At 44.6% G+C, this 21541-nt stretch overlaps 1 protein-coding gene across 2 annotated transcripts in view; it reads left to right on the top strand.

Moving 5' to 3' along the window:
- The window catches only part of myo10l3 (myosin X, like 3), a 63220-nt gene that overhangs the window by 36599 nt on the left and 5080 nt on the right, over positions 1–21541 (top strand). For both annotated transcript variants that reach the window (XM_037109124.1, XM_037109125.1), the window contains 19 exons: positions 193–261; positions 2937–3019; positions 3118–3226; positions 5042–5122; positions 7373–7497; positions 7687–7801; positions 12395–12501; positions 15039–15428; positions 15525–15555; positions 15658–16485; positions 17485–17608; positions 17860–18103; positions 18202–18297; positions 18495–18588; positions 19388–19443; positions 19547–19689; positions 19833–20027; positions 20194–20351; positions 20690–20813. In XM_037109124.1, coding sequence (XP_036965019.1) covers positions 193–261; positions 2937–3019; positions 3118–3226; positions 5042–5122; positions 7373–7497; positions 7687–7801; positions 12395–12501; positions 15039–15428; positions 15525–15555; positions 15658–16485; positions 17485–17608; positions 17860–18103; positions 18202–18297; positions 18495–18588; positions 19388–19443; positions 19547–19689; positions 19833–20027; positions 20194–20351; positions 20690–20813 — 3172 coding nt within the window. The remainder of the gene's footprint in view (positions 1–192; positions 262–2936; positions 3020–3117; positions 3227–5041; positions 5123–7372; positions 7498–7686; positions 7802–12394; positions 12502–15038; positions 15429–15524; positions 15556–15657; positions 16486–17484; positions 17609–17859; positions 18104–18201; positions 18298–18494; positions 18589–19387; positions 19444–19546; positions 19690–19832; positions 20028–20193; positions 20352–20689; positions 20814–21541) is intronic.

Raw genomic sequence — 21541 nt, 5'->3', positions numbered from 1 at the left:
ACACTGCCCAAGACAGTGGAGAAAACAGATTATTTGATATCACCATATATTCATCAGCTGCTGTCTTTGAGTTACCCTCTGAACGCCTTCATGGAGGTCTCAATGCAGTCTGTACGCTACTTAATTGGATTAGTACTAACTAAGTAAACACGAACAGCATTTTCTAAAAGTCCCCTTGTCCTTTCTCCTCAGACGAACCCATACTATGTGAAGCCCAGAGTGAACGACCACCAGTTTGGCATCAAGCACTATGCAGGAGAGGTAATTAACGACACTTACACACACAGACACACACACACAGATACAGAGCCAAACCAGGCTCACCTTCCTCCCTGAATGAATAAGATGGGGAAGTGAGGATCATCTTTGCCAAACTCTGCTACAGGATGTTGATACGGCTCCCCTCCTCTGCTGTCTCTCCCCTGAGTCAGCAGAAACTGCCTCACCATCACCCCTTCCTTGCTGTGCTTACATGAAGGCAGAGATTAAGTCCTGAAGGAAGTGTAGAGAAAAGAGATCAGGGAGGAGGCACAAATGGAGAGTGGTTTGGACAGGGCAGGAGGCATGGGATGTGCGCCCTGATAAAGAATGGCCTTATGAAGCCTGCCTCAGACAAGGTCTCCTCAGTGTGAGTGTGGCAGCTCAGTCACAAGCCTGGCATGGACGACTATGGTAATGACTCGGCCCAGAGAGGACAGGCAGGCCAGCCAGTTGTTCTCTCTCTCTCTCTCTCTCTCTCTCTCTTTCTCCCTGTGTCCAGTGTGCCTCTCTGGAGGGTTTAGACGCCTCTCTGAAAGCTCCTTCTGTCATCTGAAACGTTACCGTGAGTTCAGCCAGCGAAATAGTAGCATCCTCCCACAGATCTGATTATCCCTCTGGTGCAGGGAAATGCAGTCGATTTAAATTAAGTCTCGGTGTCAGGCGGGAAATTGAGCGGCAACATAAAGCCTCAGCACGATTTGTGAACTCGTGGGTCAAATATAAACATTTACTTAAAGCTTTGCACATGCACCCTTGCGGATATGATCAGCGATTACTGTACGTGCGATTCGTGCACTCCGAACCTGCAAGATTTTGTGTTCACACTTCCTCTTGACAAACTGCAGCATCACGAGACCATCCAAGTGTCTTGGTTGAATGAACCTGAGACTGACAGACACAGAGAGCCTTTTGTATGAGTATTTTTCAACGGGAGAGGAATGGAGTGTAATTAGTGTGTCTACGATTTATAAATACATGTGTCGTCAAGTTTGGATCTCATGGCTCCCCGTGAGCCTCCAGGCTTGGGAATTGGGGGGGGGGTTGTTATTGGATTGTTATATACACGCACAGCTGAGAACACAAGCTCACAATACGTGCACGTACACAAAGAGTGTGTTTTAATATCACTTAAATGCTTTTTCCAGCTAAGAATAATTTCCACTCTTATTTTCATCACACGCACAAGCCAACACTCGCACACACAAACAAAGAGCTGCGTTACTGTGGGTCAGGGCGAGCGGAGGAATGCTGTGCTGCTAAGACGAAAGGCTGAGCAGAACTCAACAGGTGACTGCATTAACACACAGGCGCTCTGCTGCACATGAAGAGGCCCGACCCCCCCTCCTCATCTCTGTTCACACCGAGCACCCAAACATGCATTCGCAGTCCCCCTTTTCATGTCACACTCTGTGCACATACGTGTGAATGTTCTGAAAACATTAATCACCGGGTCCTGATAACGAGCCCTCAGAAGGTAAAAATAGAGCAGGTTTTATGTCCACGCTGGATTGACATTCAGTCTCTAAGCATTTAAATTATGGGTTTATAATGACACCTTTGCATGCAAATAGTTTTATTTTTAAAACACCTGTGCCTTTAGAGGCAGGAAATACTTTGCTAACAGAGCTACACAATGTGCTGCAGTGCACACAGGTACCAGCCCAAAGGTAATTATCTTTCATCAGATCTTGATTAGAGCTGTATTTTCTTTCCTTTAGTTTAGAGTAACAGATGTCTCCATGTTTGTGAATCATGGCAACAAAAACAACAAAACATAGACAACAAACATAACAAACATAATAACCATCATTACTGACAGTTGCATCATTAACAGTTATTTCACTGTTAACAAACAATGAAATGCTTTATAAATTATTTTTAAGCAATTGTTTATTATAAAGTTGCAGCTGATTTGACTTACTTTTACAAAAGCTTAATAAATGTTTTTTTTTTAAGCATTTCATTGTTTGTTAACAGTGAAATAACCAAGAACTAAAGTTTATTCACTTGATGTATCAGTTATTAGTGATGGTTATAATAGTGTTACAAAAATGTTGAATACTGTAGATGTTACCTTGTAATATTTCTTCATGATTTAATGTCTCTTAGTAAAACTTTTCAACTTGACATGATGTGTTTGTGATCTGTTTAAAGGAGACACATTATGCTCATTTTTATTATACTTTTATTTTGGGTTTCCGCTAGAATATGTTTACATGCTTTGATGCTTAAAATCACATCAGTCTTCTCCAAACTAGCTGCAAGGAATAGATTAATTATGATGATGTAATGTGATGTCACAAAGTCACAGAATTAAAGGCGGGACTACTGACGAGCAGTGTTTTCTGTGGGAAAGAGGCGCTTCTGTAACATGCATAAGAAACTTAATCAAACACTGACGGAAAGGGAAGAAAAAACTAAAAAGCATAATTTGTCTCCATTGACAGAATATTTGGTTACTGAAGATTGTGGTTGGATAATGCTGCAAATAATGCTTAAAATGCTTAACATTACCTTGGCTCAACACAAATCTTGTTCATGGCTTAAGTATTCTTTTTTGTGTTCCTCTTTTGTTGTATTCAGTGTCTCTTCTGACTTTGTCTTGTACTGCTGTAAAGCCTTATATTATCTAGGAGTCAAACACGCTCACACTCGTGTTTTCACCTCTGCTTCAGGTGCTCTATGACGTGCGTGGGATCCTGGAGAAGAACAGGGACACCTTCAGAGATGACATCTTGTTTATTCTCAAAGACAGCAGGTATCACACCCTCTGTCCCCTGCATGTTGAACACACACCTGTATGATTCAGGGAAGTACAGTTTTTACACTCACATGCTCTGCACTGTGCTCCTGCAGGCTGGACTTCATCTACGACCTCTTTGAGCGCGTCGGGAGCAGAAATGGTGACGAGACCCTAAAGATGGGCACAGCCCGACGAAAGCCCACCGTCAGCTCTCAGTTCAGGGTGAGACTGGAGCTTCTAATCTAAGCGCTCGTGATTGTGTGATTGTCTCATCCACCAGACAATGAGTTAATTGCCTCTCATGTGCTGCTGCATATAATAACCACTTAGCCCGTAACGTTTGACTCTGTTTCCCTGGCATGGTGAGTGTGAGCGCGGGGGCACAGAGAAAAAAAGAGGAAAGAAATCATGCAGGGACGGAGGGGGGAGGAGAACACAGTCAGAGAATGATCGCTGATGGGATGTATGAAATATGTGGTTGTGGCGGTGGAGGGGGTTGGAGTGGAGGGGCTTAGCTTAGCATGTTCTAACTGCAGTGTGGAGAGAAGGAGCAGGGGAGGATTTGGCAGGCTGCCCTGGCCTACAGTTCCTAAAGCCGGAGGATTAGGGTTGATGGCTGGGCAGAGAGGGGCCAACCAGGGGCCAATCACGCTCAGCTCTGCCAGGCCAGGCCTCGCTGGAGACAGACTGTCTGAGGCTGCGAGGAGAGCGAGGCTGACATAGCCTGCAAGGTTCAAGGGTCCTCGGAGTGTGTGTGTGTGTGTGTGTGTGTGTGTGTGTGTGTGTGTTGAGGGATATATAGACTGAGTAATACCCTGTATGTATGCGAAGTATCAAATTACGTTTACTCTTACTCTTACTCTTACTACTTCTTTTCGGTTACTGTACAGTAATATAACATTGTTCATTTAACTTTTACTGTTAACTTATTCTACAAGGGGCCCCCTAACAGTTACTCAAGTACTGGGAAATATATGAAGATGACATTGTTATCACGATATGAGAATGATATAGTGTTTTACAAACTCACTAACTGTTCTAACACTTGTCTTTACTCGCATAGTCATTGAATTCAGTACTGATGATCATTTATTGAAAATATCATGTTGAGATTTCATACATTAAATATATTGAAAGGACCAACAATCATCACAACAATATTTTTGCAGAATTAATATTTAGGTTAAAATATTGCAATACATGATTTAACGGGATGAAGCCTAGAATTATTCTTTAAGTAGAAAAAATGTAAAATTGTTGTTTAAAATATCTCACTTGAATATTTCTCATATCTGCTAATGTCACCCATACTGAAGTAGAATTACTCCATAACATTTCAGATGAAAGATTTGTACTTTTTAATCTTTTACATTTATCTGACTGCTTGTGTTACTTTGTAATTTAATGTTTAGAGTGCAGACACTGCAGAAATCTTCATTTTACAAGTAGAATGTGTCTGTAGTTTCCTGAAAACAATCGAAATCACAGTATGACTAAATGCAATATCTAAATACTGTAAATCTAAGTACTGCGATTATTTTATGAGGGTGAAATGTTTCACAAATAATGTCTTGATTAAATGTTGTAGTGCTGCAGAGATGCTCTGGTCTACAAAGCTTATTCTCCAGATGTAGTATGACATGTTTGGTTGGCAAAGACTGGGAGAAATGCCACATCATCGTGATGTCACTAGTTTTTCAATGAAAATTGTGATGTAAAATGTAGTTACCCATAATAATCATGGATTATATCGCCATCAAAATATCTGTCAAAATAATTCACAGTATCACTTATTGCACTTCTGCAACATGAGAACGACATACAACTTTTCTTGCAACCATTTTAATTATCCAGTACTGATATTTTTGTCAACACCAGTAGCCACACAACTTTTCTCAACCTGTACTTGAATTGTTGAGTGAGTTAGTAGTTGAGAATCTCATGCGTAAGCACACAGACATAAAGGAATATATTTGGACTAAAGAGCCGTTCCTCTGCTGTCTCGATCCTAATCCTCTTGTTGCTGATGTCTTTCAGGACTCTCTTCATTCCCTGATGGCCACTCTAAGTGCCTCCAACCCCTTTTTTGTACGCTGCATCAAACCAAATATGGACAAGGTAGGTCATGCAAATTTCCTTGCACACACACACGCTCACTCACATAAAAAAAAAAAGAAAACATTAGAATCGCTGCCAGGTCTTGTCAAGGTCAGTGCCTGCAAAGTTAAACCTCCTTGGTGCTATTCTTAGCTCCCTCTGCTCAGAGCTAATATTTAGTCTCTTTACAACAAAGCCATATAAATGATCCACTTTCCTTTTTATTTTTGATGCAAATTTCCATCACCAATAAACTGACAGCGCTCCCCGGCTGTGGTGCAAAGACTCTCATTGTACTTCCCCAAATGAAAAGGGCTGCGTAACGGCACATTCCTACCACTTTACCCTCTTTACCAAAGGTCAGAGGTCACTGGCGGCCACTCCAGCTGCAGCGGCTTGGCTGATGCTCCGCTGATCTGGCTGCGTCAGTGGAATGCCAAGATAAGACCACAGGCCTCTTTTTCTCCTCGACTGCCTCACCACATTACTGCAGAAATCTCTAAAAATCTGCTCTGTTATCCAATTTTCATATACTTGGAGTTCTGGTGATATTATGTGTCAATACAGAGGGAGAGAGAGAACTGGCTGCTCTGTAGTCCAGTGACATTCTCTCTGTGACTGTTACTCATTAATGTGCACAGTGTGGGGATTGTTTCCTCACCTCCACTCCCGCTGCGTCATTCCACACCTTTGCGCTTACTTATTAGCATTGAAACTGCTCTGTCTTCCTCTCACCATCTCTCTCTCTCCACCCGCCTCCTTTCTCTCTCGCCCGTCCTCTGCTCTCACATTGGCTCACCTGGCCTCGGTCGGTTCAGGATGGAACAAGCCGTGCCTCTGTAAATCCTGCTGAATGACAGGATTGCGTGCACAATCCTCTGACAGGATTGCATGCATGCAAACACACACACACACATACACACACCGACAAACACTCTCTCTGGAAAAAATGTCACAGAGGGAACGGCCGGCTTGTTTTCACTCAAACGAGTCGACATGCCATGCCTCTTTCGGCTGCCTAAATCCTCCACTAAAGAGCAGAGTTCAGAGCTCCGAGGGGGCGCACATTTATGTGTGTGTGTTCAATTACAAGCCTTTGTATCCATGCGTGTCTGTTTCCATGCATAGTAGCATTAGCCTGTAATTAGACCGACACATTTGGGGAATGCGGGGGTCCTGTGCGGGGCTTATCCAGTCCTGTGTGCCCTCTGGGTGACGATGGCCTTCGTGTGCTCCCTGCGAGCGACCAGGCGGCCTGCGCAGAGGTGTGAGGCAGCAGACATCACAGATCCTGTCTGATAAGCAGGGCCCGAGGATCGCTGGGAACAATGCAGCCGATTATTTCCAGAAAGAAAAACGGTCGTCCCGTTTGGCGAGGTCTTGCTCAACTGTTCAGGTTTCTCTCGGATGGCGTGTGCTTTCTCCGCAGCAACCCGATTGTTAATGTAAAATGATAGCACTCACTGTGGTAATTTACTTTTTAGTTCCGGTTGAATTTGAGTCGGCAGTGAGTTCTTTTGAATAGGTGTGTGGGCTCAACAGGGGAGGATTGAGTTTGCCGGCAGTGTTTAGCTGCCCCATAACTTCCACTAACAGGTAATCTGAGATAGAGTGTAACTATGTAATTGTACTTTCCATGTCCTGCTCCTCTATTCTTCCACTCCATTACATTTGAATTTTGGAAGGGAAACAGTGCACTTTCTTTACTTTGAATGTATTTATTTTATTGGCAATCAGATGAAAAAAATACAGATTCCTATAGTCAGAAAAATACTGAATATCTGATCTGATAATCAGCCAGGTGGGTAATTGTTCCCCCCATAGTATACAGTTTATACACACATGCATCACTAACTTTTACTCCTATTTTTAATACTGATCTGCTACTACTGCTGTAAACTAGTTAGCTCCGTCAGCAACTGTCCTTTTTATAGTGATTATAATATTATAATATATTCATAGCCAAAAATTAGCTTTTTATACTTAAGTACATCTGTTTCCAGACTCTTAAAGACTTTTACTCAAGTGCTGTTTGTATGGGTGACCTTTACTTTTACACGTTTAACACGATATCTTTACTGTTACTCAAGTACGACTTTAGGTACTTTATACAACACTGCAGCCAAAACATCAATTGTGCTGACAAAACCTGAATAAAGGGCAACTTTTCATGCCCAGCTGTTGCTCAGAAAGTAAGCATAGAACAGACAGTTTGTTTTAAGTAGATTTCTTTGTAGTTTTCATGTTGTTTTTGCTCTTTGTCATCTACAGAAGGCCAACCAGTTTGATCCTGTTGTGGTTCTGAATCAGTTGAGATATTCAGGCATGCTGGAAACTGTGAAGATCCGCAGGGCTGGATTCCCAGTCCGGAGGACATTTGGGGACTTCTTCAGCAGGTCAGCAAAATGCTCAAGTGCTGTGAACGTAGAAATGTTCATGTATGAATCACTTTTTTTACTGGCCATATGTGAGCGGATTGTAACGCGCCATGAAAAATGAGACCTTCCTTTCTCTCTCTTTCTAAGGAATCTGGTCTTCTGCCGTTTTGTGTGTGTATTTATATGTGTGTACGTGTGTTACCACAGGTACAAGATGATCCTGAAGAACAAACTGCACTCTGACGATGAGAAGCAGAGCTGCTCAGAGCTTCTCACACTTCATGACAAAGCCAAGAAGGACTGGCAGCTGGGGAAGACAAAGGTGGAGCACACACGCACACACACACACACGCGCGCGCGCACACACACACACACACACATGATCAGACTTGTTTTTGTCACTTAAGCATGACTTATGTTCGTGCCCTGGATACTCACAGCAACCATAACCACTACCCAAACCTTGCCCCGGCCCTTAACCTAACTGTCAAGCTTATCCCTGACATTATCCAAAAACAAAGTCTAAACCCTGAAATTTTTGGTTTTATGCTGCGTCATGTGGATTCAGGCAGACAGTAGACAGCAAAGATGATATCTTTTGAGTGGACGAGAGCAGGCCGGTAAAATTAAGCGAGGCCGGCAGAGAACGCTGGTGACGGTAGACCGCATGTGCCGTCTGAAGTTCAATATTCTTCCTTTTTGACTTTCTCTGCAACGGAGTTTAGACTCGGATGTCAGGTAGCTCCCTCGAACAAATGAGAAAAAAACATGAGCAGTCGAGATGAAAAGCTTATCAATTTGGTGCCTCAACACCCAGAATGTGAGAGTTGATGACTGGTTGCTCTGCGTCAGATAATGTCAGCAAAAATTGTGTCAGGTGCTCTTGAAAAAAAGGGGAACTACATCAAAACCAGAGGCAATCCAGGCACACCTAACAAGAAAAAAGTATCAAAACGAGGAAGGAGAAATTAGATTTAAAGTTGAACGAGTTTGACTTTTTTAATGATTGCCCTTTTAATGATTTTGCTCTAATATTAAAGGTTTTTTAACATTTCCTTCCTTTCCATTTTGATACTTGTTCTTGTTTGGGGTGCCTTGAGTGTCTCTGGGTTTTGAAATGACTGTCTGTTTAATGTATGACTTGTGTTTTGGATGGAATCTAGTCGGAGCTTTCACGGAGACTCATTTTCAGGTTCATGATTTAATTTGGGGTTGTCACTAGAATAGGTTTACATTCTTTAATGCTCTGTCTGACACGCTCTTTTCTAGCTCCTGTCACTTTAAGATCTTTGTAACTTTCAAGACCTTTTACAAAACACCGAAGGAAAGGAAAACATGAAAATCATAATAGGTCAATATTTGACTACATGTATAGCAACATGTATTACTATCAACATTACATAAACTAAGAGACAGGAAATAATTTTAGGATGCTATCGTAAACAGTCATTCTGAGCACCAGATCGAGCTCTGGTAGAAAAATGGGAAATAGAGACCAGCTTCCTGTCTCAAAATGGAAGGTGAGTCCCAGTAATGCGACTGTGTGAACATACAAATGTCCCCACAATGTTGTGCAAACAAACAGACACTCGGGCAGGGTACAATTGCTGAGAACAGAACAGGACAGGCTGAGGAATCAGGTGAAATATCATTTTCAAAAACGCACTGGATATGGCCAATTCCATGAGGATGACTCTACAGGAAATCATGATATATTCTTTCAGCGTGGTGTCTTCTGGGATCTGATTCTTTCTCATGAAGTCAAGCTGCCGTCATCCTCAAGTTGTTAATGTGTGCCACAGTTTGGACGGCCCCAGCTGTGACTCATGTCCCAAAGATTTCTCTGGCCGGTTGTGGCCAATCTACCACTCTCCTGCTGACAACCACAGAGTTACATGGCTACTCCTAAAACACCAACAACTGTTACTGTAACTCCAACCCAGTGTGAGGGGCCTTACAGTAATCCTGAGGCAGCCTTATTGTAGCTGGAAGAGTGTTAGCCTCTTGACACTCGAGCGATTTAATAAACTAAACTCCCAGCGGGTGATGCGGAGGCTGCGACGAAGCGTTGCAGAGGTTAGAGGAAAGTCACATCTTGTGCATCCATCTTAGAAAAGTTATCACGCCATCATCTGTTGTTGTGATGCTTATCTCTTGCTCGTCTTCACCCTCTCCGTCCTCGTGTGTTCTCCCTTCTCTTTAAAACAATCATCAACTTCTCTGCCCAAAGCCCCTCTCTTTCGTCTCTGCACTCTCGCTGAATGATTAACCTGTAATGGCTTGTTTGATCCGGACAGTAAAACTTGTTTGTCTTTTTGTTGAACTCAGCACAGAAGGCGTCCACGCAGCAGAAAGAGGATATAAATAAAACGCTTTTATGGGCTTTCTTAAAAATCAGCGAAAATCCACACTTGTCCCACTGTTACTTCCTGCTCTAAGTTGTGGTTCCTCAGTGACCGTTAGATTGCTGAGACATTTAAGATTTGTTGTTTTCCTTTTGGGACAGTTTTGTTGGAATACCCCATTTGGCTGGCAGTCTATGAATAGCATCAGCTGCACACATGGCACGCTGGAATATATATCGACACCAAAAATGTTTAATGTGAACCACATGTTTGCTCTCAGTGAATACACAACCGGTTCATAACCACTAATGTGCATATTTCTATGTATATTAAAGTTTAGAGCGTGACTCCAGCAAGCTTTGCAACTCGAGGTCGATGCAGTTACTATAAACTTAATGAATAACCACAACGTTCAAAGTGCTGTCATGTAACTAGTAATACCAAGCACTTCACAAGACAGTAGGTCCAATACTTACTGTCAGTTATCACTTATTTTTACACTGTGTTTTTCCTGAAGGGGGCGCCAAAAGTAGGGTTGTACTAAATGTATACAGAGGAAACAATGATTAATAGGCCCACTACTAAACTATACCAGATAATGAAAGATAAATAACTTCGGGGTTGTTCAAGCATGTTAAAGGACGTGGTGCAGGTTGATTGGCAGTGGACCAAACCACTTGTGGAGGAGGAGAGTCGGGGGGGAACCAATATTTGAAAACTTTGAAAACATTGTTTTGCGTCTTTAATTAGCACTGATGTTTTCAGTGCATATCATTATATGATTTTAAATCATGTGTTTTCAATGATGTAGATTATTGAGGGTAATCCCAGAACCCCCTCTCCTCCAGTTATTTCACATTTGAGCCCCAGGTCAATTACCAGATCCAAACCCCGTCTTATTTTCAAAAAGTCTGAAGTAGTAGTAACTACTTGACCTGAATTTAACAGAAGTCTTGCCTGAACAGTATTGCGTTCATAGACATAGAGCCCCCACGCAGGCAGTAGGTCCATCACTTGATAACAGTTATCGCTTATTTCCCTAAAAGAACTTGAAAGCAGCATGTAAATTGACATAAACGAACCCGAAGCGAACCTGGGCATCATTTAACATTTCTTGTCTTAATCCAACAGAGTCTGTTGGGTCCCAACAGGTCCCAACAGGTCCTGGGGGGGATTGTGTCGGGTATCCACGCTCTATTTAAGTTTTCAGCCATGCACACAGTGTCCATCTCTGTTCTCTGTATTCGTAAAACTTGATTAAGCATCCAGGGGTCGGAACTTTGACCCCTGGCTGACTCTGCTGATCACTGCTCCACTTTACACTGAACGTACACAGAAAGAGAAGGAGAAACGAGGCTTCTGATTCAAATCAAGACCCTAAAAAGGCACAGAGTCCTGCTGATTCTGTGTCAGTCCGTCCACAGGCTTTTGACGGCAGCCTAATATTCTTTGGGCTCGGGGAAATGTAGTGTGGGTTGTGGGAAGGGGGCTGAGAGACAGAAGGGGGGTACATTTCCTTTGGAGAAACAATCTGCGTGTAATTATGTACGTGCTGATTGTATGCAGAGGAAGTATGTGTGCCCAGAATTAGGGGCTCGGGTGACGTTGCACAGATTGTGTGTGTGCGTGTGTGTGTTTGCGAGCCATTTGTTTTACAGACGAGGGAAGGATGTGGACGAAGTGGAAGCTTCCTTCGCTCACAGACTTTACAGAGGCAGCTGTGGGATCCTTTGATTAGTGGAACATCTGGGACACACATACACACACACACACACACACACATACACACACACACACACAGTCACTCAAAGGTCTCTCCCTCGTCGTAGAAGCAGTTGATCCTCAAGGCTAGCAACAGATATCGCATTATCACATAAACCCAGATCCACAGCTGGTTGGTGCTCCCCGCCTGCTCACATGGCAGACAGACCAAAGCTGATTATGTTTTACAATGTCGTGTCACCACTGTGTGTTCATTTCCCGTAGGCGTTTTTGTGGGTTAGAAGGAGCTGCAGGTTTGAACAAAGTCTGCAGGTGTGAGGGAAGGGTTAACTAAACTCTTTCCTTCATAAGAGCAAGGAGGGGTGTGGCTTTCTATCTGGACACCAGCCACCATCCCTCCCCCTCCATCCCTCCATCCCTCCTCGCCCTACCTCTCCCCTCCCCTCCGTCTCTGTGCCTCTCTGCCTGTGCACGTCAGTTGAGCTACCAACGCAGCAGCAGCAGCAGCAGCAGCAGCAGCAGCAGCAGTAGGGAAACGCTCGGGAAGGACGCCTGAACACAATGAGGCTCTGCAGCAGCGGCATTAGCAGCAACACTGCAGTCTCGGTGCCAGTCTTTCCCTCTGCTCTGCTCTGCAGTCAGGGAGAGCGGCTAGCCTGCTAGCCTCAGCTGCACCATAGCTTCCTCTGCAGCGGGCACAGGGTGCTGCCAACAGACAACAGGGGCCCTTCACATCTCTGTGGGCCCTCTCTTTGGAGCCCAACTGAGAAGTGGAACTGACCCATCCTGTTTCCTTCCTCCCCTCTCTGTGTCTCTCTGTCTCGGCCGTGGCGCTGCTCGTCCCGCAGGTGTTCCTGAAGGAGGCCCTGGAGCAAAGGCTGGAGAAGGAGAGGGAAGAGGTGCGGCGCAGGGCTGGCATGGTGATCCGCGCCCACATCCTCAGCTATGTGGCAAGGTGAGCGGTGGAGAGTGGAGGAGGGGTGGCGGGGGAGGAGGGCTGAGTGGCAGCGACAGTTGTCAGTGTTTGTTTTGTAATAGAGGTGTACAGCCTGTGTGTGTGGGGAGGGGGGGGGATTCTGCATGCCTTTGCACACGTGTTTACCTTTGTGAATGTGTGTGTGTGTTATGTGGGTTTATATACAGTATCAGCGCATGTTGCTTTACAGATCCTCTCGTGCAATAAAAGTAGACTGTTATTTCATCTCGTAAGTTAAATATATGTTTCATATAACTCTCTTAAAACTTGCTGACTCTCTGGTGAATCAGTTATTCCAAACATTGTTCAAACCCACTGAGCCTTTGAAGGAATTCTAGTTGAGTTTCTGAAGTTGACTAATATGTCATGCAGAATTCAGGAGAAATGTGTCACACTCATTAAAAAGTTGTTGCACATCCAGAAGGTCTATAAACGCTACAATGTCTGGACTAGTACAGAGAGGCGGAGTCACATATCATCCAGTGCACCACCATTGGACCTTATTTCAGGGAATTAGTTTTGATCCCGTTCAGATTGTGCCGTGATTTACACGTATGATCGATGTTTGTCAAATTAAAGGGAGCATTCCTACTCAAGAAAGTCTCCATTTGTTAGAAAACTAATAAAATGTAAGACTGAAGCATCATTAGAAGGACTACACACCCAAAAAAACCCACCAAAAACCAATAATCGAAACTTTTTAGCCAACTCACAGAACTGACTAACTCTTCTTTCACATAACAGAAGCTGTGAATGTGAGAGTGAGATGATGTAGTTCACACAAAACTAAATGGTGCTTTACTATCCAAACGACAAACTGCAACGTTGTTGACTTGCAAAATTGTCAAATTGACAAACATTGCATGTGTAGTTCATGGCACAATTCAAACAGGATCAAAAATTGATTTGCTGCTTCCCATTGACTACTACATTTTATTGTGAAACAAGGTCCCATTCCGGTGCACCAGTAAGGGTCAGGACTTCGCCTCTCAAAATCCACTGTAGATCACTCGTACTCGCTTTCAGTCCTCAGACACTTATCCAGTAAAATCTCAGATACACAGAACTTTATTTTGAAAGTGTGAGGAACAAAACTAAACATACATCGAGTGCAAGTGATGGAAAGTAAAAGTAGTGATCAAAATAACTTGCTGAAAAACTAAACTTGAGTAATGAGTAACTCTGTAGTTTTGGGGAAGAAATTTTAATCAGAAGAGACACATCGTCACTGACTGATTTTGTTATGCTTAAACAAACTAAATAAACAAACTCTCTTTGTTTCCACGATTCAATAAACAAACTGACCTTAAAGAACAACACAATTTCATGCTTTTTTACTTCGTTTGTATGTGGCGGACCCTGCTATCTAGCTTCAAACAGTGTTCTGGGGACCTTATTATCCTCTGAGAACAGCTTGTTCAATCAGTTATGAATAGATGATATGATAGATAGAGTAGAGTTAAATATTAATTTATCAATATTTAGTAGATGTAACGGAGTAAATATAACTCGTAACTACCCACCTCTGAATTTTTACAAATGATTATAATGGTGCAGCTGTAAAAAGCACACAAGCCTTTAGATTGAATGTGTCGGACAGTGAGGAAAATGATGATTTTAACAATCTTAAAGCAAATCAAGAAGCAAAAAAGGGACTTAAGGGGGTATCCATTACAATTTCTTCATCTCGGGATCTGAGGTGATCTGAGGACACGCCCCTCAGCTCAGCCACTCTCAGACAGACGGTTATCTGTGGGGCTTTGATTTATTACTACGTTATCAGCAGCACAGTTGATATTTTTACACACCAAATGAATATTTTCAGCCTGAGCGGCAGGTTTTCTCTTCACCACTCGGCCTGTCACGAAGGACATCCATCACTAAGTTGATTTAAGAACCTGCACATGCAGACACCCTGGGGCATGTCCCGCAATCTAGCTGTGCTCCACCTGCGTGCTGCAGCACAAAAGGTCAAATACAGTCCTGAAATGCTCCACTGGGAGCGAATAATGAGGCTGATGACAGCGTCCAGGTTGCGAGTTCCCTTCCCTCGAGAGCCACTCCTGCTAAAGACACTTGGGAACTTCCCTAAAGACACAAGAGAGGCCTTTGTTTCGTTATATGTAACTTTATCTTTGTCCTGAGACCAGACAGAGGCTAAGGAGTGATTACTGCGGTGACTCGGCCGGGATACGGGTCAGAGTCAGAGCAGTGTGTGTGGTCCTTTTGTGAGTCACGTGTGTTTGTGTGTGTGCATGTTTATGTGTGTGTGTATGCAGTGTGTGGGGCTTAGTCAGAGGGCTAAACACAGCAGCCCACACGGCCACAATGGAACAGCACAAGCTCATCAAACTCTAAACATCGTACACTTCACAATGCACGGGCTTTTCTACCAGTGTTTATTTAAACAGAGAGCGCCAGCGGGCGGCGCCGACGTCACAAACACGTCTGTGGCGACACTCGGTCCTCTTCGATAATGGTGACTCTAAAATGTGTGTGTTTGATTTTCTCACCAGGAAACAGTACAAGAGGGTTCTGTCCAGCGTCGTCACCATCCAGAAGAACTACCGCGCTCACTTTTGGAGACGCGCCTTCCTGCGCCTGCGCGTGGCCGCCGTCATCCTGCAGAAGCATCACAGGGGCCAGCTGGGCCGCTCCCTCCATCGCCAACTCAAGGAGGAGAAGCAGAAGCGCGAGGAGGAGGAGAGGAGGCGAGTAGAGGAGGAGCGGAGGAGGATGGAGATGGAGGAGGAGAGGAGACAGCAGGAGGAGGAGGAGAAGAGGAAGAGGGAGGAGGAGGAGAGGCGGCGGCAGATGGAGGAGGAGGAGATGAAGAGGAGGGAGGAGCTGAGACTGATGACGGAGCGGGAGGAGGAGAAATTGGCAGCTATAGCCGGCGAGAAAAGGTGAGTGTTTCACTTTTTGCGATATGTCGATGTGAAATGTTTAATCTTAAATATGATTTCCTTTTGCGCTCATGATGTTTTTTATCTTGCTTTTAGGAGCTCACTGGTAAATGGCGTCTGTCAGAAGGTAAATACTTTTAAATACAGCCAGCTCAAAAACATAAACCACAAAAAATGGTGTTACTCAATAAAAACATATGGTTTGTCTAACATGTGTCTCCGTCTGCAGAAGGAGCTGTCTCAGACAATGTCCCACAGCCAAACCTCTGAGGAGGAGAGCCGTCAGATGGAGGAGATCCTTCGGCTGGAGAGAGAGATCGAGCGTCTGCAGAAGCAGCAGCAGGACGGCGTGTCTCTTCTGGGAGACGTCTCCCAGGAGGAGCTGCGCCAGAAAAGGGACGCTGAGATCTACAGGCTGGAGAAGGAAGCCTCTCGCGTGGCGACTGAGTTCTTGGAGCTCCTGGACTTTGGCGGTTTGGAGCCGTCCCTCTCGAGTGAGGAGAACCTGCACGACCCCACTGAATCCACCGCCCCTCTGGCCGAGGAGGAGGTGGACGAGGGTTTCCATGCCGACGACGAGTGCATTCCTTTGCCCGACTTCCCTCCTCCGGCTGCAGTTCCTCTGGACAAGGAGGTGTTCCAAAGCATTCCCCCTCCTCCACCTGCCTTTGCGGAAGGACAAGTGGACACTCCCTCCTCGGCCTCCTCTCCTGCTCCGGCAAAGCTCTCCTCACATACCCCCAACGGACTAAGTCATGCCTCTCCTCACATAGAAACCTCCAGACCGCCTCCTCCTCTTCCAGCTGTTGTCACTAATGGAGACAGGCAGCCGTGCCAGAGGGCGAGCAGGGGTCCAGACTTCGAGCCTGCGAGTGAAGAGCCGTCAAACTCACACCTGCCAGACGCAGAGTCGGACTACGACCAAGAGGAGTTCGAGGAGGCTCATGGGAGCTCGGGCGCTAGCACCAATGACGGCCACGTCACAGATGAGGAGGTGCTGCGAAAATCCTCCTGCACCCAAAACAGCCTGGACTCCTTCAGAGGCAGCTCGGACTCGGTGAGAACGAACAGACTCATTCCTGTCAAATGCTGCAGATATAATCCAGATGGGTCATCATTTGGAGCTCCATCAGAGGGCCAATGGATGTAGATTTTGTATAAATGTAGCTTTTGCAGGTTTTGCCTTTACATCATATCCTAACATATAAACTGCTGCATTTTCCTTCACCACATCAGCTCTAACTGAAGCCATTGTTCACACATGCACCGACACACACACCTAGATTTCCTCCGGGTATGTTATTCTTCCCACGCATCGGCTCGACGAATATACTGCACACCCAATATTCAGCGTGCGAGCCTCAATCCTCTCCTAACGTATCAAAGGGGCTCAGTTCATGTTAGCATCTCAGTGAAACACTGCTGCAATTATTTGTTTTGGCTTTGCTGATGAGCACGTGAATCTATTCCCAGATACTGCGAGTCAGGCAGAGAGCTCAGACACTGTCAGATCAGCAAAATGTCAAAGGGAAAGTAGAGGGGGAGAGAGAGAGAGAGAGAGAGAGAGAGAGTGTGTGTGTGTGTGTGTGTGTGTGTGTGTGTGTGTGTGTGTGTGTGTGTGTGTGTGTGTGTGTGTGTGTGTGTCTGCTTCTGCTAGTTTTTATGGAGAGGTTGATTGACAAAGTAGCAACAAGGTCAGACAGATTTTGGGCACCGATTTAAATGCTGAAAATGCAAAACTTGCCTTCTTGACTTCCAGCAGTCGCCAGGAAATGAAAACACAATCTGTTCTTTGTTGAAACGACATTACAGATACAGAGTTTATTATTTTAAGCAACACAGGGTAGCTTTCTAGAGAAAAATTCTTAATTGTTGAGTCTCATTCCTAGTCAGATATCCACGTTTTGGGTCAGTGGTTCAGGTCCAAACATATGTGGCGATGATGGAAGGATGGAAGAGACTCAACAGTCAGTTATCATTCTGCAGCAAGTTACACAGTGCTGCTTTAAATATGCGTTAAGCATGTTGCTCATGAATGCTGCTGTTCGTGTTTCAGTTCATCGACAGCGACGAGGACAACGACGGCTACGTGGACACAGACGAGGAGGTTTCCAACGGGAGGGTGAACATCCTGAACGGCAGCGGGCCTCCGTACTTCCACGGCTACCTCTACATGAAGAGTGAGTTGCTTCACCAAATCACTACCCTGCAGGCCTTCAAAAACCCAACCGTGTGGTTGTTGCGTCAGTTTTGCAGGCTTTTCTTTGTTTTCCACTTGTTTTCTTTCTTTTATTTATGTCTACTCTTTACTGTATATTTTTGACAAATGTTGTTTTTCATGTATTGTGTCCTTTGTCTCCCGATGATGCATGTTTGGGTGTTGGTGGGAGCAACAACATAAATAAACATCCTCTCTGTCTCCCTCTCTCAGGCGGTCTCATGATCCCGTGGCGTCGTCGCTGGTGTGTCCTGAAGGACGAGACCTTCATGTGGTTTCGGGCCAAGCAGGACTCCGTCAAATCCGGCTGGCTCTACAAGAAAGGAGGAGGGATGTCCACGCTGTCTCGCCGCAACTGGAAGATGCGCTGGTTCGTCCTGCGGGAGTCGAAGCTCATGTACTTTGAGAACGACACTGAAGAGAAGCTGAAGGGAACCATTGATGTCCGCACAGCCAAGTAAGGGTTCAAAATCAGGGTCTTCCTCCCTTTTCTTGCCTTTTGTTACTCAAAAGAAACAGAAATGTTAACAAAATCTTCTCTTTAACTTTCTGTAGGGAAATATTGGACAATCATGAGAAGGAGAATGCACTGAACATTGTGACCGAGGAGAGGACCTACCAAATCTATGCAGAGTCTCCAGAAGATGCCAGGTACGTTGTCTACACATATTCAGGAAGTCATCACCAATCTGTGGCTGTCATGTTGTCCTGTGACAGCGTCTCTCTGTAAAAAAATGATCTGTGGGGACAAAGTTCCCCCTTGTGGTTGCCAGCGGAACTTCACACTGTAATTTTCAAGTCCATGTTTGCTGAGTCTCACTTTCTGAACTCCCTCTGACCCCATCCAGCGGTTGGTTCAATGTGCTGAGTCGGGTCCACAGCGCCAGCCCGGAGCAGCTCATGGAGATGCACCATGAACAGGCCAACCCAAAGAATGCAGTGGTTAGTGCTGTTTTACCTCTCTGCTGCCCGGGCCCCAGCCTCAACTCCGTTTCTCAGCAGTAATAATGGAGTGTGTAACTGAATGAGCCAACGTACAACGGTCCAGATTTGGGTCACGCTGTAATTTAAGCTGAAGAAGTGGAGCACACACGCGGCTGTATCACTGCTCATTTCAGCGGATGATTGCGGTGCAGTTAATAGCATTTGCAGATTCAGAAATTAAAAGATGTGAACAAATAAGTGTGGCACAGCCTCAGTCTTCAAGGCATCAGCATGCTTCAGACGAAGAGTTTGTTGAATCGATGAACAGCGTCTGAAACCCTCTAAATCAGACATCTTTTTCACATTGGAATTTGGGAGAGCTGCGTCAGGAAAATTCTGAAATCCAATAAACTCACCCTCTCCTTATGCAGCGGATGCTCATGTGTGCAGAGGCAGAGCTGGCTGGCAGAAATTAATCTTCTCCTCTTTTTTTCCCTCACTCTATTAATACTAACGTATCGTAACAACGGTAACACCTCAAATACATCTGAGGACAGACTGTCCAATAATTATCCCTATTGTGTCCAGGGCTGTAAGAATAAGTCTTCCACAACTTTGTTAATAATCAGTCATTCTTCAAGCACAAATTTTTCAGTACTTGCTGGTTTCATCTTATTAAACGTGAGGATTTGCTGTTCCCTGACTGAATAGTATTTTACCGTCACTGACATTCTTAAAATAAAGCAGCCAAGTTAGCTTTATTCTTGTAAATGCAAAATAACTTTCTTGACTTGAGTGTCCTCTTCCCTCTGTCCAGGGCACACTGGATGTGGGCTTGATCGACTCTGTTTGTGCATCAGACAACCCCGACAGGTGAGGAACGGCCACTACACCTAAAAGATGTATTTAATCTACAGTCCAGTTGTTATGACGGCTTGCATGCGGTTTAACAATATGTATGTTTTCTGTTTCGCAGACCAAACTCATTTGTGATCATCACGGCTAACCGGGTGATCCACTGCAACACAGACACGCCCGAGGAGATGCACCACTGGATCGGCCTGCTGCAGAAATCCAAGGGCGACTTAAGAGTTGACGGCCAGGAGTTCTTAGTCAGAGGTCAGTCAGACGAGGTCATTGCATAGTTGATTCATGCTATAGGACACTTCTGGATGGCTCAATAAACGGCTGATGTGATTCTGAACAGAAAAACGTGTTAAAAGCTACATATGATTCTCTTGACTCAAACTGATTTCTCTCAGGCTGGCTACATAAAGAGATGAAGTCAGGAGCCAAAAGCACGTCTCTGAAGCTGAAGAAGCGATGGTTTGTTCTCACCACCAACTCTCTGGATTACTACAAGTCGTCGGAGCGCAGCGCCTCCAAACTGGGAACTCTGGTCCTGAACAGCCTCTGCTCTGTGGTGCAGCCAGATGAAAAGGTCTTCAAAGACACTGGTCAGTTCCAATCGACATTACTCTCATCATCTTGATCAAGAGAAATATACTGATATGAGTTTAAACTTAGCTGCCGTATTTCACATCCACTATTATTTCAGGTCTGAGCTCCTTGTCGAGAAGTTGTTCTTAAGCTCTGCTTTATTTTCTGCCGTGTTTCTTGCAGGTTACTGGAATATAATCATCCATGGACGTAAACACTCTTACCGTCTGTACACCAAAATGCTGAATGAAGCCATGCGGTGGGCGAATGCCATACAGGGAGCCATAGACAGCAAAGTCCCCATTGAAACGCCAACACAACAGCTCATCAGGGACATCAAGGTAGTAAAGGATTCACTGTTACAATAATCCTGTATGACATTTAATCACGGTAACATATATTAATATTTGAACTCCAATTTTTCAGTCATGCAAACCCTTGGCAGGGACACACAGTGTAGTAAAGTGAGGTACTTGTACTCACTGAGTGTGTGCCGTGATCTTCTTCTGATCGTCTTCACCTGCTTCAAAATACTTCTGTTTACCCATTTTCCTCACATACAGCCAGTTTCCAGCTTTACCACTGATATCTCTACTGTTCCTAAACTGACTTAATTAACTCTGTTAAATACAAACTTCAGCCTATTTGAGATCACTGATCCAGTTCTGTGTCTGAACAGGAGAGCAGTTTGAATGTGGAGGCTGTGGAGCAGACGTACTGGAGGAACCCCATTCTGAGATATACCCAGCATCCTTTGCACTCCCCTCTTCTACCTCTGCCCTACGGAGATGTCAGCATCCACTGTGAGTGTTACGATCTGCAGCTGTCGACTTCTGTTGATCTGGGTAAAATGAGATAGCGTTTTTTGTGTTCACATACTCAGATCATTTGTTTATACTAAAATGTATCTCGAGACGTCATATTGTCATTCATTGATTAAGCCTTGTTCAGACTGCAGGCAAATCTGAATTGCTTCTCAAATCAGATCTTTTGGACAGAGCCTTTGCAATATTATTTGCAAAGGATCGGGTCTTTGGGTCCAGACATCGGCAACATGTCTACACAGGCTGCTGCGGTCCTGATGTAGGCGTCGGTAACTACACATGAGCGTGAGAAATGGAGATCCATCATCTCCACCGTCAGAAAAGTCACGGAGCAGAGAGTATATTTCAGCGTGACTGTGTTATAGACTGTTCTGTGTTATCTTCTGCTGGTAGCAGCACAGCTTCAGCTCAGCTGCTCTGATAGACTTTCGTCACTCTGGAGCATCTGGACTGAGACACATCTGTAAAAATCTGATTTGGTTCGCATTTCAAACCTCCTGCAAAAATCCTACTACCTTTCATCAATGTGGATACAATCTGGATCTGCCAATAAATTGATTTGGGCTGTTTAAAAAAACAGGTCTCGTCATTTTCATTGGAAAACGTTAAGAATTATGGCAGTATCGAAACAGATGAGGACGTTTCTAGAGTGATCATAGATTTCAAGAACAGGGATTCCATGTCTCAAAAGTAAAGCCAATTTAGGG

Source organism: Acanthopagrus latus, chromosome 9, assembly GCF_904848185.1.
Source record: "Acanthopagrus latus isolate v.2019 chromosome 9, fAcaLat1.1, whole genome shotgun sequence".
In the NCBI taxonomy this organism is placed as follows: domain Eukaryota; kingdom Metazoa; phylum Chordata; class Actinopteri; order Spariformes; family Sparidae; genus Acanthopagrus; species Acanthopagrus latus.
Note: the sequence above shows the minus strand (reverse complement) of the source record. Positions and strands in the feature narration are given on the sequence as shown.